We start from the raw sequence: 13,229 nt of genomic DNA, 5'->3' as shown, positions 1-13,229 counted from the left end.
CAGCCACGTGTGGCAACACGGGCTTAAATTCCCTGCACAGAGGCAGAAGGACAGAGTTGGAGGCCAGCCTGAGCTACATATCTAGACCCTGCCTCAAAACAAAACAACCCAACAACAACAACAACAAACAGGAGCTGGAGGTGGAGATGGAGCTAGAGATGGCTAAGCTTGGCTGGGCATGTTGTATGGTAGTAAAATACTTGTCTTTAATATACTAGGCTCTGGATTTTTTTTTTTTTTTGTATTGCCTTTCTGACCAAAAAGTACTGAGATCGATTAGTGATGTCTGCCATGAGTATAGGATTGGAAGTGGCAATGCTATGCAGTTTCTATCCTTTTATAGCTAGCTGTCTTATCCCCTCCTCTTGCTTTTCAGAAACCAGTCCTCAAGGTCAAGAAGCACATAAAACCTATACAATGTTGTGCACATAGTCATGCTTGTATTTATTGGTTATTGCCTCTGTTCTCTAATTGGTTGTGAGGACATCACCACTCACTCTGTCTTCTTGAGTTGCAACTTGGCCTGGATGCATGTGGAGTTTTCTGCTTAGGCTTTCCCCTGGGTCCCTGTGGATAATTGTCCAGGGTGGAGCCAGGACTGTTCTGAACACTTTGATATAAAACACACTCATGAATCACAGTCAGGGCTACACAGTCAGCACAGGGCCCATCAGCCTGCTTGGTTTCCATGCCTACATAGCAATGAAATGCCCAGTCACCGCTGAGTGTTTTTCAAAGATGACAGGCTCTATGGTCTACCTGTTTTTACAGAATTGAAGCAATCTGGCCTGCAGAGGCCCTACTCTGGCTGCTCATGACATGCAGGGTGGTCGGGGTGGGGGAAGGACCTTGGGAGGGGAGGACCTACCCTGATGTTGTCAAAAGAAGATTTGTTGGTGATGTCATACAGCAGGAGCAAGGCTGGAGGGGGACAGACAGTAGAGGAGATCAGGGTAACAGCAGAGGTGCTGCAGAATGGGGACGGGTCAGAGGACAAGGACTTACCCTGAGCATCTCTGTAATAAGCATGGGTCACACTGCGGAAGCGCTCCTGTCCTGCAGTGTCCCAGATCTAGGAAGAGAGAGAGGTGGAAAGGAGCAGGGCTGCTGACTGGAGGGCTCACGCTGTGGTGTGAGAGCAGTCTGTGAGATGGGGGGCTGTTTCCTTCTGTGGGTTCTCACAGGGCTTCCGAGCATCTGGTGACATCTTCAGTGGTGTTTCTGGGGTCTTAAACCCACTAGCTACTGTTTCTCCTTCTCCAGCCCAGGGGTTGGGGTGTTTAGAGCAGCAGGGAACACTGGAGGGGGAGGGGCAATGAGGGAGGCTAAGCCTGGCTGAGGGCATTTGGAGTTGCCTTTGATAGGAGAAAGGGTGCCTGGGAACTGCTTTTTCTGCAGATATCAAACAAAGAAAAGCAGTTTCCTCTCATGGGCCCCACAGGAAGTTACCCCAGACTGAGGGCTGGGCTGTAGGCCTGTGGTTCAGGTTGAGAAGCAAGTGCAAGCCCCTCCCCCATCCCAGCCACTGCTCTTACCTGAAGCTTCACCCTGGCACCATCCACTGTCACCACCTTGTTCTGAAAGAGAGAAGGGCAGAGGGTGGGGAGGGGATGTTGGCTGGCCCCCGAGGTCTGTCAACATCCTGTTCTGGTCTCTCTCCAGGCCTACAGGCAATGTTGTGAGCCTGAGACATCGTCAGTCAGATCACTCCAGTAGAACAGTGGGGACCTGTTCCAAGATTCCTCCATTTATTGTCCTCAAAACTTACTCGGGCAAGGGGGACTTTCTAACCTGCCTAGTTCTCTGCCAGCCACTGTGTGGTTGCTGGGAATTGAACTCAGGACCTCTGGAAGAGCAGCCTAGTGCTCTTACCTGCTGAGCCATCTCTCCAGCCATGCAGGCAGCATAGGGAGTGTGTGGGAGGTTCTGACCCTTCCCCACTTCAATCTCTGTCTCCCCGAGTTCAGCTTTAGAGATGAGGCACCCATTATATCCTGAGGCCTTCAGAGGCTTGTCCTGCAAGACCACCTTTCCTCCAGTTACCCATAATTCTTTCAGTGTAGCTTCAACACCCCGCCAACTGGGAGAGGCTCAAAGCTTCTCCCGGCCTGCCTGCTAGGGTTAGACCCTATCCCTCCAGGGTACTTTGGTGTGCGGTAGCGGTGGTCCTGCTTGCACACTGATAAAGACAGAGACCTTAGAGTCCTCTGGGATGGGGGCCAGCCCTGAGAGCTCCATCTCTGAACCCAGCCCTTCAACTTCTTGGCAATTGCTTCTTGAAGACTGACCGTGACAGGGACCCAGCTCAGATGGCCATGAGCAAGGGGCTCTCAGGATTTAGATTATGAAATGAGGCTACCTTGTTTGGGGACAGTATCCAAGAGCAGAGAAGAAGGTGAGCAAGATGCCGACCCTACCCAGACTCCTGTGACCTCTGTGGTACTGGTGGGAGTACCTCTGGGGCCTCCCAGGCAGTAAGCCCCAGGTGCCCTCAGAACAAGGAGAGGGCATGCTTCTTGAGCCTGAGCTGTAACTAGCTCAGGCAGAGGGAGCCTGCATCCACCTCACCCTGAAGTCTATGCCGACGGTGGCTATGAAGGTTCCGGACAGGAAGGCCCCGTCTTTGAATTGGATCAGGAAACAGGTTTTGCCGACACCCGAGTCTCCCAGAAGCATCACCTAGGAGATGGGGGCAGAGGCAGTTAATGGCGACTGGGCAGGAGAAGGGGGTCTTCTGGGATTCCAGAGAGGAATGTCCTGGAGAGGGTCAGAGAAGGGGAGAAGGATGGAGAAGCCTGCTGGTAGGACAGAGAAGCGTGGGCCTCCAGCAAGTCTGCCTCTGCCATTGCCCTGCTTCTCGTCCCCATTCTCCCTGCCTCAGCCTCCCACGCTCTCCCTCTGAGCCTCTTGTCCGAGCCAATGTCCTCAAAGACTTGACGGGTGGGACATTTTCTTTAACTACACTGTCTTTAAATGACTATTGTTGGAGTTTCCTTTTGGGTCAGACATTACTTTGGAAGTTTCTAATGAGGCCTTATGTTCACGATAGACTTGCAAGAATTAGGGAAGGCTGACATTTATTCTGAGATGAGGAGACAGTTAGTCTGAAGTCTTTAGCAGAAACCTCCCAGGAAATACAAATGGCTGCAAACTGGCATCTTTGGATCACTGTGGGGGAATATGTAGGAATGGTAGGGGGGATCTCTTGGCTCAGCCATCTTGGAGAATGGAAGTATAGATTCAAAGCCAGAATGTTCCCAACTGTCTGGTTAGACTGTTAATAAGGGCAGAATTATTGAACTCTCTGAACTTGGTGGTAGAACTGAAAAGCTTTCCTTCCACAGATATGAGGTCTTGGGATCGATTGGTTGACGATCAAGAGATGTGGGGTGGGCCTGAGCGGAAGGGATGCAAGGCTGAGTTCTTGTACTATAAACACCTTACTGTGTGCTTTGGGGGAAAGTCCTTAATTTTTTCTGCAGTTTGCCTATCATAATAGGTGGGAAGTAGAAGGCACATTCCTTTGAGGCCTTCCTAGAGTTTGTTGATGTCTAGGGTCAACAAGGTTGGTGTGAGCCACTCAGGACTCAGGGAAGAGTGGCCCTGGGGTGGGTACTCAGCCTGAGACCCTAGACCTCCTCAGGTGTTCCAAGGAGCTTTCCCACCATGTTTCTTTCACACAACTACAGACTCAGAACTAGGTCAAGCCTTGGCAGGTTAGGGGTTAGATACTTTGCTGTCCAGGCACTCCGATGGCTCTAGAGACCGAGCTCCGGGGAGTGGGGGCAGACACTGGCACTGTTTACTTTACAGATCACAGCTGCCTTGAGCAAACCATGCAGCCGGTCACCCAGCCAGTCAAGTCCACCAAACACAAACAGCTGCTCAGCCCTGCCACCTCCTAGGTAAACAGTTCAGCTGGTCTGCAGGGCAAGAAGGTCAGGAGACCCCACCCACCCACACACACACACAAACCATCAGCCTGGAGGCTGGCCAGCAGCAGATTCCTCCCCCCACTGAAAACTTAGGGCCCCATTTCCTGCCACAAGCCCACACAGGACGCCTATCTCAACGGCTCTGGGTGGGTAGGCTGGCAGTGGCTTCCCCTGAAACCCTGGGGGTGGAGACCTGAGGCTCCGAGTGAGAGTGAGACCTGGTGTTGGGGAGGTATCAAGACACAGAAAGAGGCATGTGTCCTTCAAGAACAGGCATCAGTTCTGCCTAGCACAGCCCTCCCTTACTGCAGGGGACGAGGGCAAGCCGCTGGCTGGCTCAGCATCCCTTCTGAGAGTTCGGTGTACTTGCTTACTCCAAGGACACAGATGAGGGAGGTGGAGGCAGGCTAGTGCCCATGCTTCTCCCACCTGCTTTTGTTCAGGGCATTCCTTCAGAAGGTACGCACCCCAGAGGGTTGTCTTTACAGCCATCGGAGGAGGGAGGGTGGGCCACTGCCACTAATTGCTGTGCCTTTCTCAGCTTCTAAAATTCCCAAGTGGGCTTGTAGGCTGGCTACACACAGCTTAGGGGGTGGGGGGATGCTAGCTTACTGTGGGGAAGAGGCTGCGAGACTATGTCTGGAGGCAGTGGGGAGGACAAGGATGGGACTTGCTGCTGAGTGGGGACCCAAAGCATTGGAAGTGGGTGACAGGTGTCACTCTCTGAGGCTTAGCTCAAAAAGGGCATTAACCTTGAGATGCCTCCGCAGGCATCTGCGTCTTCAGGGAGTCCTCATCTCCTAGCACCTCCAAAGTGTGGCAGAAGAGAACTAGGTTGTTGTCCACAGGGTGGGGAGTCTAAGTCCTTCTGATCTGCCTTGTCCCACGCCCTCCGAGGTCAGCCTAGATCCCTAGAGACTGAGATGGGCCCACGGGTTATGCTCCAGACCCCATACCCAGCTGACCTGGGACCGACTGAGTTCAATCTAGACACTTCCAGAGAGGGGAGTAGATGTGGAAGGACAGGGTCCTATGGCAAAGGACACCAGGAGGGATGTCCCTCAGAACCGGCCTGGGGGTCCCTAGCACTGGACGCAGCGCCCCACCCACCTTGCCCGTGAGATCGTAGTTCGGACTGCAGGGCGGGGAGCGCTCGGGGGCCTCTCCATCCCCGGTGGTAGCAGCTCCCGGCGTGCCAGTCATGTCCCCGGACAGTCAGAGGTGAGCCAGGCTCGCTGCAGGCGAGGGAGAGCTCGGAACCGCCCTGCCCTAGGCTCCGCCCACTCCTCCCTCCCCATCCACCAACGGGCTCGGACCTTGATAGGCTCCTCCCTCCGTCCCGCCATCCCCTCGACGACGCCTGCTAGGATGTCTAGGACTTGCAGAGTGCGCGCCTAGGGACTGGTAGGCCTCCTAAGAGACATTAGCCTAGTTTAGTGGTCTTACAGCACCGAATGAGTCCAGGTACAGGGCCAGTACCCTAAGGTCACAGCGGCGGGGTTGGGTTGCCATCGAGGCGGCTGACCCGGGAGACCCAGCTAACTGCGGAAGGTGTGGCGCCTGGTTTCCTACTGCGGCTGTATATCGTGGCCAGGAGGGGGCGCCAGAGCTCCAGCCAGCTGCCGGCAGTACTTACCTGCAGGCAGGAGGCGGGGAACGCCTCTGAGCAGTGTTTGACAGGGAACTGCATTCTGGGGCTAGCACCTAGCAGTCCCTTTTTTGCTGGTGGACCCCAGCTGGAGCTCATCGGAGTCTGCTTTTGTTCACCGACACTCACCTCGGAGCGCACTGGCGCTGTGCCATTTGGGGAGAGCCTGGGTGGTACTAATACCTTGCGCTCTCTGTGGTGTATCATATCTCATTTCTCCCTGACTTGTTGGTCTAAGCACCTAATGTCCCACCATGGGGACGCTCTCAAAGGTGGGCTTTTGCAGCCTTCTTTTCCATGGGGGCAAGGTAGGGCCAGCCTTATTCAGGTGAGGCCCAGGCCTGGCTACCAAGTGGATGCCACGTGAATTTGTGGGTCGTTTTGAGCATTTTCCAGTACAGCCCAGGAGCCCTGAGCTCCTGATGACAGAGGATGTGGAGAATCTGGGATTGCCCATACCAGAGCTCAGTAGCATGTGGGTCAACCATCCCTATCCCAATGTCATATAGAAGGGAACTGGAGGGGGGCACTGGGTGAGGAGTGTAGAAAGGGGAGTGGATCCCCTAAACTTTTCAGGTGATGGCAGTGAGGGGCAAGGTCAAGGCTTGCTTTTGGGTGACTCTAGACTTGGGCACTGGCTGTGTGCATCAGCAGGAACTGTTTCATGGAAGCTGATAGAAGAGTTCAGAGCATGGATGGAGCTGACCTTGTCGAGGAGAGAATTGGAAAGGAGAACTGGCCTGCCCCTTGCTCACCTTCCACTGGAGACTAATGTTATGGGTTACATTGTGTCCCCCAAGAGATACGCTGAAGCCCCAGGCACTGGTACCCCAGAATGTGACCTTCCTTGGTAACAAGGACATTAGAGATGTAAATTACAATTGGGTCATGCTGGAATAGGGGCCCTGTGCTAGTTAATATCGACCATGAACTTGGCAGGCCCCAGAATCACCTGGGAGATGGGTCTTTGGACATACATATAAGGGATTTTTATTTTTGTTTTATTTTATTTTATTTTATTATTTTTTGGTTTTTCAAGACAGAATTTCTCTGTTTAGTCTTGGCTGTCCTGGAACTCACTTTGTAGACCAGGCTAGCCTCAAACTCCAAGAACCGCCTGCCTCTGCCTCCTGAGTGCTGGGATTAAAGGCGTACGCCACCACCACCTGGTGAGGGATTGTCTTGATTAGGTCAATTGAGGTGGGCCGACCCAGCCAAGAGGAGGAAGCCAGCTGAGCACAAACACTAACTGCTCTCTGTCACTTGCCTGCAGCTGCAATGTTACCAGCTGCCTCTTCAAGCCCCTGCCGCTGGGCTTCCCTGCCATGTTGGACTACCACCCCAGACTTACTTTCTTTTTTTTTTTCTTTTTCTTTTTCTTTCTTTTTTTTTTTTTGTTTTTTGTTTTTTTTTTTGGTTTTTCGAGACAGCGTTTCTCTGTGTAGCTTTGCGCCTTTCCTGGGACTCACTTGGTAGTCCAGGCTGGCCTCGAACTCACAGAGATCCGCCTGGCTCTGCCTCCCGAGTGCTGGGATTAAAGGCATGCGCCACCACCGCCCGGCCAGACTTTCTTAATAAATCACACCAGCATAGTTTATTGCAGCAAGAGGAAAAGTAACAGAGACAAGCCCCTAAACCAATGTGACTGGTGTTACTAGAAAAGACTTAAAGCAAACAGGGAGAAGACAGTCTTGTGAAGATAGAAACATGAAGGATACCTGGGGCTAAACAAAGCTGGGCAGCAGCAGGGAGAATGCTAAGGTGAACCTGCTGACACCTTGGTTGGGGACTTTGGTTTGTATTGTTGGCTCCGTATTATTTGGGGAGGAGGTAGAGGCTTCAGGGGTCGAGGCTTAGCTGGAGGAAGTAGGTCATGGGTTACACTCTTTTTAGAAGGGTAGGTTTGGCATGGAGCAGACAAGGCATCTTGAGAGACAGTAGAGGCAAAAGTATTCTTACAGAGAACTGGAAGAGTGCAGTCCTTTTTCTGGGCAATGCTTGTTGGGACCTCTGGGTAAATGGATGCATGTCTGTTACTACATGGAAACCACAGACATAATTTGCATCACACTAAGAACACATAGGATACATCAATGCTCACAAATTGACTACATATCTCATGTGGTATTTTGAAAAAAAAAATGGCCCCCAAAGGGAGTTGTGTGGTCACTATTGGGAGATGTGGCCTTGTTGGAGTAGGTGTGGTCTTGTTGGAAGAAGTGTGTCACTGTGGAGGTGGGCTTCGAGGTCTCATATGCTTAAGCCATGCCCGGTGAGACAGACCACTCTCTGTTGCCTTTGGATCAAGATGTAGAATTCTCTAGCACCATGTCTGCCTGCATGCTGCCATGCTCCCCACCATAATAATAATGAACTAAACCTTTGAAAATGTAAGCCACCTCAATTAAATGTTTTCCTTTATAAGGGTTGCTGAGGTCATCGTGTCTCTTCACAGCAATAGAAACCCTAACTAAGACATCTCACATCCTTTCCAGATGCCCAAAATCACCCTCAAATATAAAACAATATAAATTATCCAACCTCTCTCATGCACCCCCCCCCCCCGATGTGAAATGCACATACACACTGCATTACCATCCAATCAGAAGCCCTGCCCTACTGTGTTATAGGTCACAGTCCACACACTCACACAGCCTTCTTGATATGCACCCTCCTCTATTTAGAGGAACACTGGGGTTCCTCCCAGATATGCAGGTGGGCTGAAGAGAACCCCAGGGTTGTTGACCACATAGCACAGTGACTGCAGGGTCCAGATGTGGAGGGGAGAAGAGGGTAGAGGCTGGAGCAACAAGGTTGACACTCAGGTTTTGCAAACTGTGGTGCATAGATCACCCACAGCACAGCTCCCAGGTCATGTCAAAATGCTGACTCTTCTCCTATCCTGATCCTACGCAAACAGCCTCTGTAGGTTTTTACACACTCCAAATGAGTGTTGAGAACCACTAGCCTCAATTGTGTGCTACCTTGACCAGAAGGTGAAGGGTTTAGACTTTAATAGGCAATAGTGAGATTTTGGGAGATGGACAGAGGAAGGTTTTCGAGATAAATTTTACAATATTGTTTAGATAAACTGGAGAGTCTGGGAAAAATAAAGACAAGCTGTAACAAGGAAGATCTGTCCTGCAGTGGAACAGGGGTTGATTAGAAAGGTTAATGTTTTATGGTTTGAATACAAAATGTCCTTGAGTAAGTTTCTCTCTAGGAAATACCTGGTCTCCAGCCAGTGGCATTATTTTGGGAGATGGTAGAATTTTTAAGAGCCAAGTCATAGCTGGAGAAAGTAGGTCACAGGTTTATACTTTTAAGTTATACTTGATTGCTGTGGATATCGCTCTATAGAAATAAAACACTGATTGGCCAGTAGCCAGGCAAGAAGTATAGGCAGGACTAACAGAGAGGGGAAAGGAAAGGACAGGAAGACAGAGAGAAAGAGACACATGCTGCCGTCCAGGGAGCATCATGTAGAGGCAACAGGTAAAGCCACGGAACACGTGGTGACATATAGATTAACAGAAATGGGCTTAGTATAAGAGTAAGAGCTAGACAATGGTAGGCCTGAGCTAATGGCCGAGCAGTTTAAATAATATAAGCATCTGTATGTTTATTTTATAAGTGGGCTAAGGGAATGCTGGGGCTTGTTGGGACCCAGAGAGAAAAACTCTAGCTACACTTGATCTCTCTCCCTGGTTCCTGCCTGCCATGAGGTGAGTAGCTCTGATGTTCTGTCTCATTATGAGTCCAGCATCAACAGAGCCAAGGACCACAAAAGAAGCTCTGAAATTGTGAGCCAAAAGAAACCTTTCCTCAAGTTGTTTATGGCAGCTTTTAAAAACTAAAGTGATAAAAAGTCTAATGCATAAAATTGGTACCAGGAGTGGGGGTGCTGCTGTGACTAATCTAACTGTGAGGGTCCTTGCCTTTGGAACTGGTTTGCAGGAAGAATTTGGAAGAGTTTGGACACATGGGCTAGCAAAGGCCCTAGAGTGCTATACACTGACCTCAATAGGTGATTGTGATGATGACAAAAATGTGGACAATAAAGATGAGGTACCATGAGGTTTTAGATGGAAATGAGAATTTTTTTTTTGGGGGGAGGGGTGTATTGGACTATAAGCCATTTATGTTACAATCTTGCTAAGAACTTTTTAACATTTTACCTGGGTTCTTAGACTTGGTAGAGGGCTGAGTTTAAAAGTAGGGGGCTAATTAACCCAGTGGAGGAAGTATTAAGGCAGTTCAACATTCAGGGTCTGGCATAGTTATTGCCAGCTGCTTATAGCTGGGTTTATAGTGACTCAAGAGCAAGAAGATGAACAGAAAGTCTTGAAAAAACCTGCAGTTTGGTTATAAAAGCATGTGCTAAACAGGGGTAATGAAGGTAGGGCTCCCAAAGAGACTAGTACCATTTAAAAGAAGTCTAGTGTTTTACATCAGAACACTAGAAAAGACGGAGAGTCTGATTAATACCGCTGTGAATCCTGTTGATGTTAGCACTCCAATAAACCCAGCGACAGCACTCTACAGCCAGTGTGGCAGGGCTTGTGATAGAGAATTGGGGGGATGCCAGGACTTGAGAGGTGTCAGCTCCATGCCTGAAAGGCCACAGACTTGGAATTTTCTCAGCGAGGGCCATTTCATTCTGCGTCCCCTTCTCTTGATGCCCAGGCCGCATTCAGCCTCCTGAGCAGGGCCAGCAAGAGCCTGATGGCCTCTTCTGCTCCAGTTGTCACTACTCTGTGGTCCAAGCCCTGACCCAGGGCACTTGTAAATTACTCTATGTGCTTAAAAAAAAATCTCTCAGTTGCGCCTTGAGATGGCTCAGTGGTTAAGGACACTGTTGGCTCTTCCAGAAGACCTGGGTTTGATTCCCAGAATCCACTTGGCAGCACACAGCTGTCTGTAACTACAGTTTCAGGGGATCCAGTGCCTTCTTCTGGTCTCCCTGGGCATTAGGCTTGAAACAGCTATACACATAGAAAATAATAATAATAATAATAATAATAATAATAATAATAATAATAATAATAATATAAATATCTCACTGCATGATAGGTCAGTAAGCAAGGGTTTTATAACCAATATCTCTAGGGACCAGTATTTGAAGGACACCCAGTGTCCTTCAGCATCCTTGCCTAGCAGGATGTGGGAGAATAGCTGCGGTGCAAAGATCCAGCTGTTTTGGGCAGGGGATGAACCAGGAGGGAGTGGAAGGTCCCTAACACTAAACAGAGTAGTAATAAGGGGAATACATATTGTCACAATCCAGCTATGGCTGGACTCCATCACACTTCCTCTGTGTGGTTACTGTCACATATGGGTACTGTCACATGTGGTTTTCCTGCCCGCTGTCCCTAGTAAGACCTTCCCTGGATTTGGATCCCAGCTGTGGAGCATGGTTGTGCTTGTCTGTAGTTCTTGCCCTTGACCCAAGTGTCTCCAGGCTCAGGCTTCACTCAAGCTGCCAATATTCTGGATGCTGGCCTTGGTCGAGGATGTACAAGGCTATCCCAAGGTCAACTGGAGACTTCTTTCATCCTGGCTGGGAGGCTTGGATTTCTTTGACTAAATTCTTTCTTCTCGCTTGTAGATTTGCCTTAATTTCCTTGCCAATCTAGTCGCCAAGTTCAGAGATGATACCCCCGTGACTTGTCTGGATGTGCATCAGAATTTTCAGACCCAGGATCACCTACTCTCTGTTCTCCAAGTCAGGTGCAAGGATAGGTAAAAATAAGACATGGGTGTGACTGTGAGGGAGGTGTGACCTTGGCTGGAGTAGGCTGTCCCTGGCACAGAGACATCCATCTTACTTCCAGACAGGCTGACCCGAGGTCTTAGGGATTGCCCAAATAGCCTTGGCCTTCTGGGACTCAGACCTACCTTGTTCTGCCTTCCCTTTAGAGAAGGCCAGGGCTCAACTCACCCTAATTTTGAGAGCACTTGGGTGGTGATGTTTCCAGACAGGTTCCGGGTCAGACAGTTCACAGGCTGGGCAGCTCTCCATTCCCACTCACCTCCTGAAGTCACTGGAATCTATGTCCAGTCTGGACCCTTGCCTTCCTCCCTCTGACCTCTGGGGAAAGCCCATTTCTGGATTTCCTCCTCTCTCTGTTCACCGGTGTAGCATGGTGTGTCCCAGCCCCAAATGTGACCTTACAGGCCCCGTGCTTCAGTTTGTCTAGAGGTTTTCAAACCCCCACAGTACCCAAGACATGACACCTGCTCTCCCTGTCTCTGAGATTCTAGGATTTCAGAGACTCAACAGCACGAGAAAGAGGCAAAGCCATATGGAAGACCTTTCCAAGAACTCAAGGGGATCAGAGGGTACCTGCAGGCATGGGAAAGTCAGGGAGGTGAGGGTGTTGTAGCCCACCAGGTTTCCTAGTGGATCCAGGCCCACCCGAGTCTATCCTGTGTTCTCTGTTTCTCTCCTCTCTATTTCTAACTAAGTCTCTTATCTCTCATTCCTCAAGAGTCCCTGGGGTAAATAAATGTGGGGGCTGGTCCATCACATGAGGGTATATGACAGAGCAGGGCTACTAGACTGTGGAGAATGGTGGGGAAAGGGGTCTGACCCTACTTTCTAATTAGATACTCAACTACCCACTCACACCCCAGTGCTGTGTCCCAGGAGACACCGAGAGCTAAAAAGCAGACTCAGCCCTTGCCTGCTGACTCCCAACCCACGTGGCCATGCAAGTTTGTACATTCTGTACAGTCATGTGTCATTTCTTACCCTTCCAGAATCTTTGCAGCCTTGGGCTGACCTGAGTATCCACACCCAGATACATTTGTATTGTTGGCCTTTAGACTCAAAGTAAAACGGAGGAGCCTCCACACCTCCATGCCAAGCCCAACCCTCTCCAATCCTCATCAACTTGCCTGCATCTCTGGAAATAGTTCTAATGGTCTCGTATACGCACCTGCCTGTTTTGGCTGGCACCCTGACACACATAGAGGGCCTCCAGAGCTGGCAGAGCCAGTGAGTACTTACTGTGAATCCGATGCCCACAGTGGCTGAGAAGGAGCCAGGGATGAACTTGCCCTGGTCGAACTGAACCAGTAGAGATGTCTTCCCAACGCCACTGTCACCGACCAGGATGGTCTGAAAAGCAGCAACGGAGATGGGGTGAGGGATCAGGGTAGATTAGTTGTGACTGTAGGAGGTGATTCTTTCTGAACACACACACACACACACACACACACACACACACACACACTTATACATATATAGTACACACAAATAGAAAAATACAGACACATACATCTATACAGTACACAGAGATAGATGGACAGACAGACATATATAATACACAAACACAGACACAGAAATATGTACACAAATATAAAAGCTCACAGATAGGGCTGATGAAATGGCTCACCAGGTAAAGATGACGGTCACCAGACAACAACCTGAATTCAATCCCTGATACCTACCTGGTAGAAGGATAGACAGACTCTAGGCAAGATGTCCTTTGACCTCTACACACACACTGTGGCATGTGACCCACCCCCAGTAACACACACAAAACCCCACAGATAAACACATACCCACTGTACCGACCGAGATACTTAGATCTAGAGGTTCTCTCTCTCTCTCTCTCTCTCTCTCTCTCTCTCTCTCTCTC

General features: G+C 50.0%; 1 protein-coding gene across 3 annotated transcripts in view; it reads right to left on the bottom strand.

Moving 5' to 3' along the window:
* Positions 1-13,229, bottom strand: part of Rab37 (RAB37, member RAS oncogene family) — a 59,391-nt gene that overhangs the window by 2,927 nt on the left and 43,235 nt on the right. Inside the window, exons 1-5 of one of the 3 annotated variants that reach the window (XM_059272077.1) lie at positions 5,046-5,138; positions 2,569-2,679; positions 1,536-1,577; positions 1,006-1,072; positions 869-921 (exon numbers count right to left, since the gene is read on the bottom strand). In XM_059272077.1, the coding sequence (XP_059128060.1) occupies positions 869-921; positions 1,006-1,072; positions 1,536-1,577; positions 2,569-2,679; positions 5,046-5,138 (366 nt within the window). Of the gene's footprint in view, positions 1-868; positions 922-1,005; positions 1,073-1,535; positions 1,578-2,568; positions 2,680-5,045; positions 5,139-12,595; positions 12,707-13,229 lie in introns of those variants that run through there. The other 2 variants (XM_059272078.1, XM_059272079.1) reach the window with 2 other exon arrangements.

Source organism: Peromyscus eremicus, chromosome 8a (assembly GCF_949786415.1).
Source record: "Peromyscus eremicus chromosome 8a, PerEre_H2_v1, whole genome shotgun sequence".
NCBI classification, from domain to species: domain Eukaryota; kingdom Metazoa; phylum Chordata; class Mammalia; order Rodentia; family Cricetidae; genus Peromyscus; species Peromyscus eremicus.
This window is presented reverse-complemented; position numbering and strand designations above follow the sequence as displayed.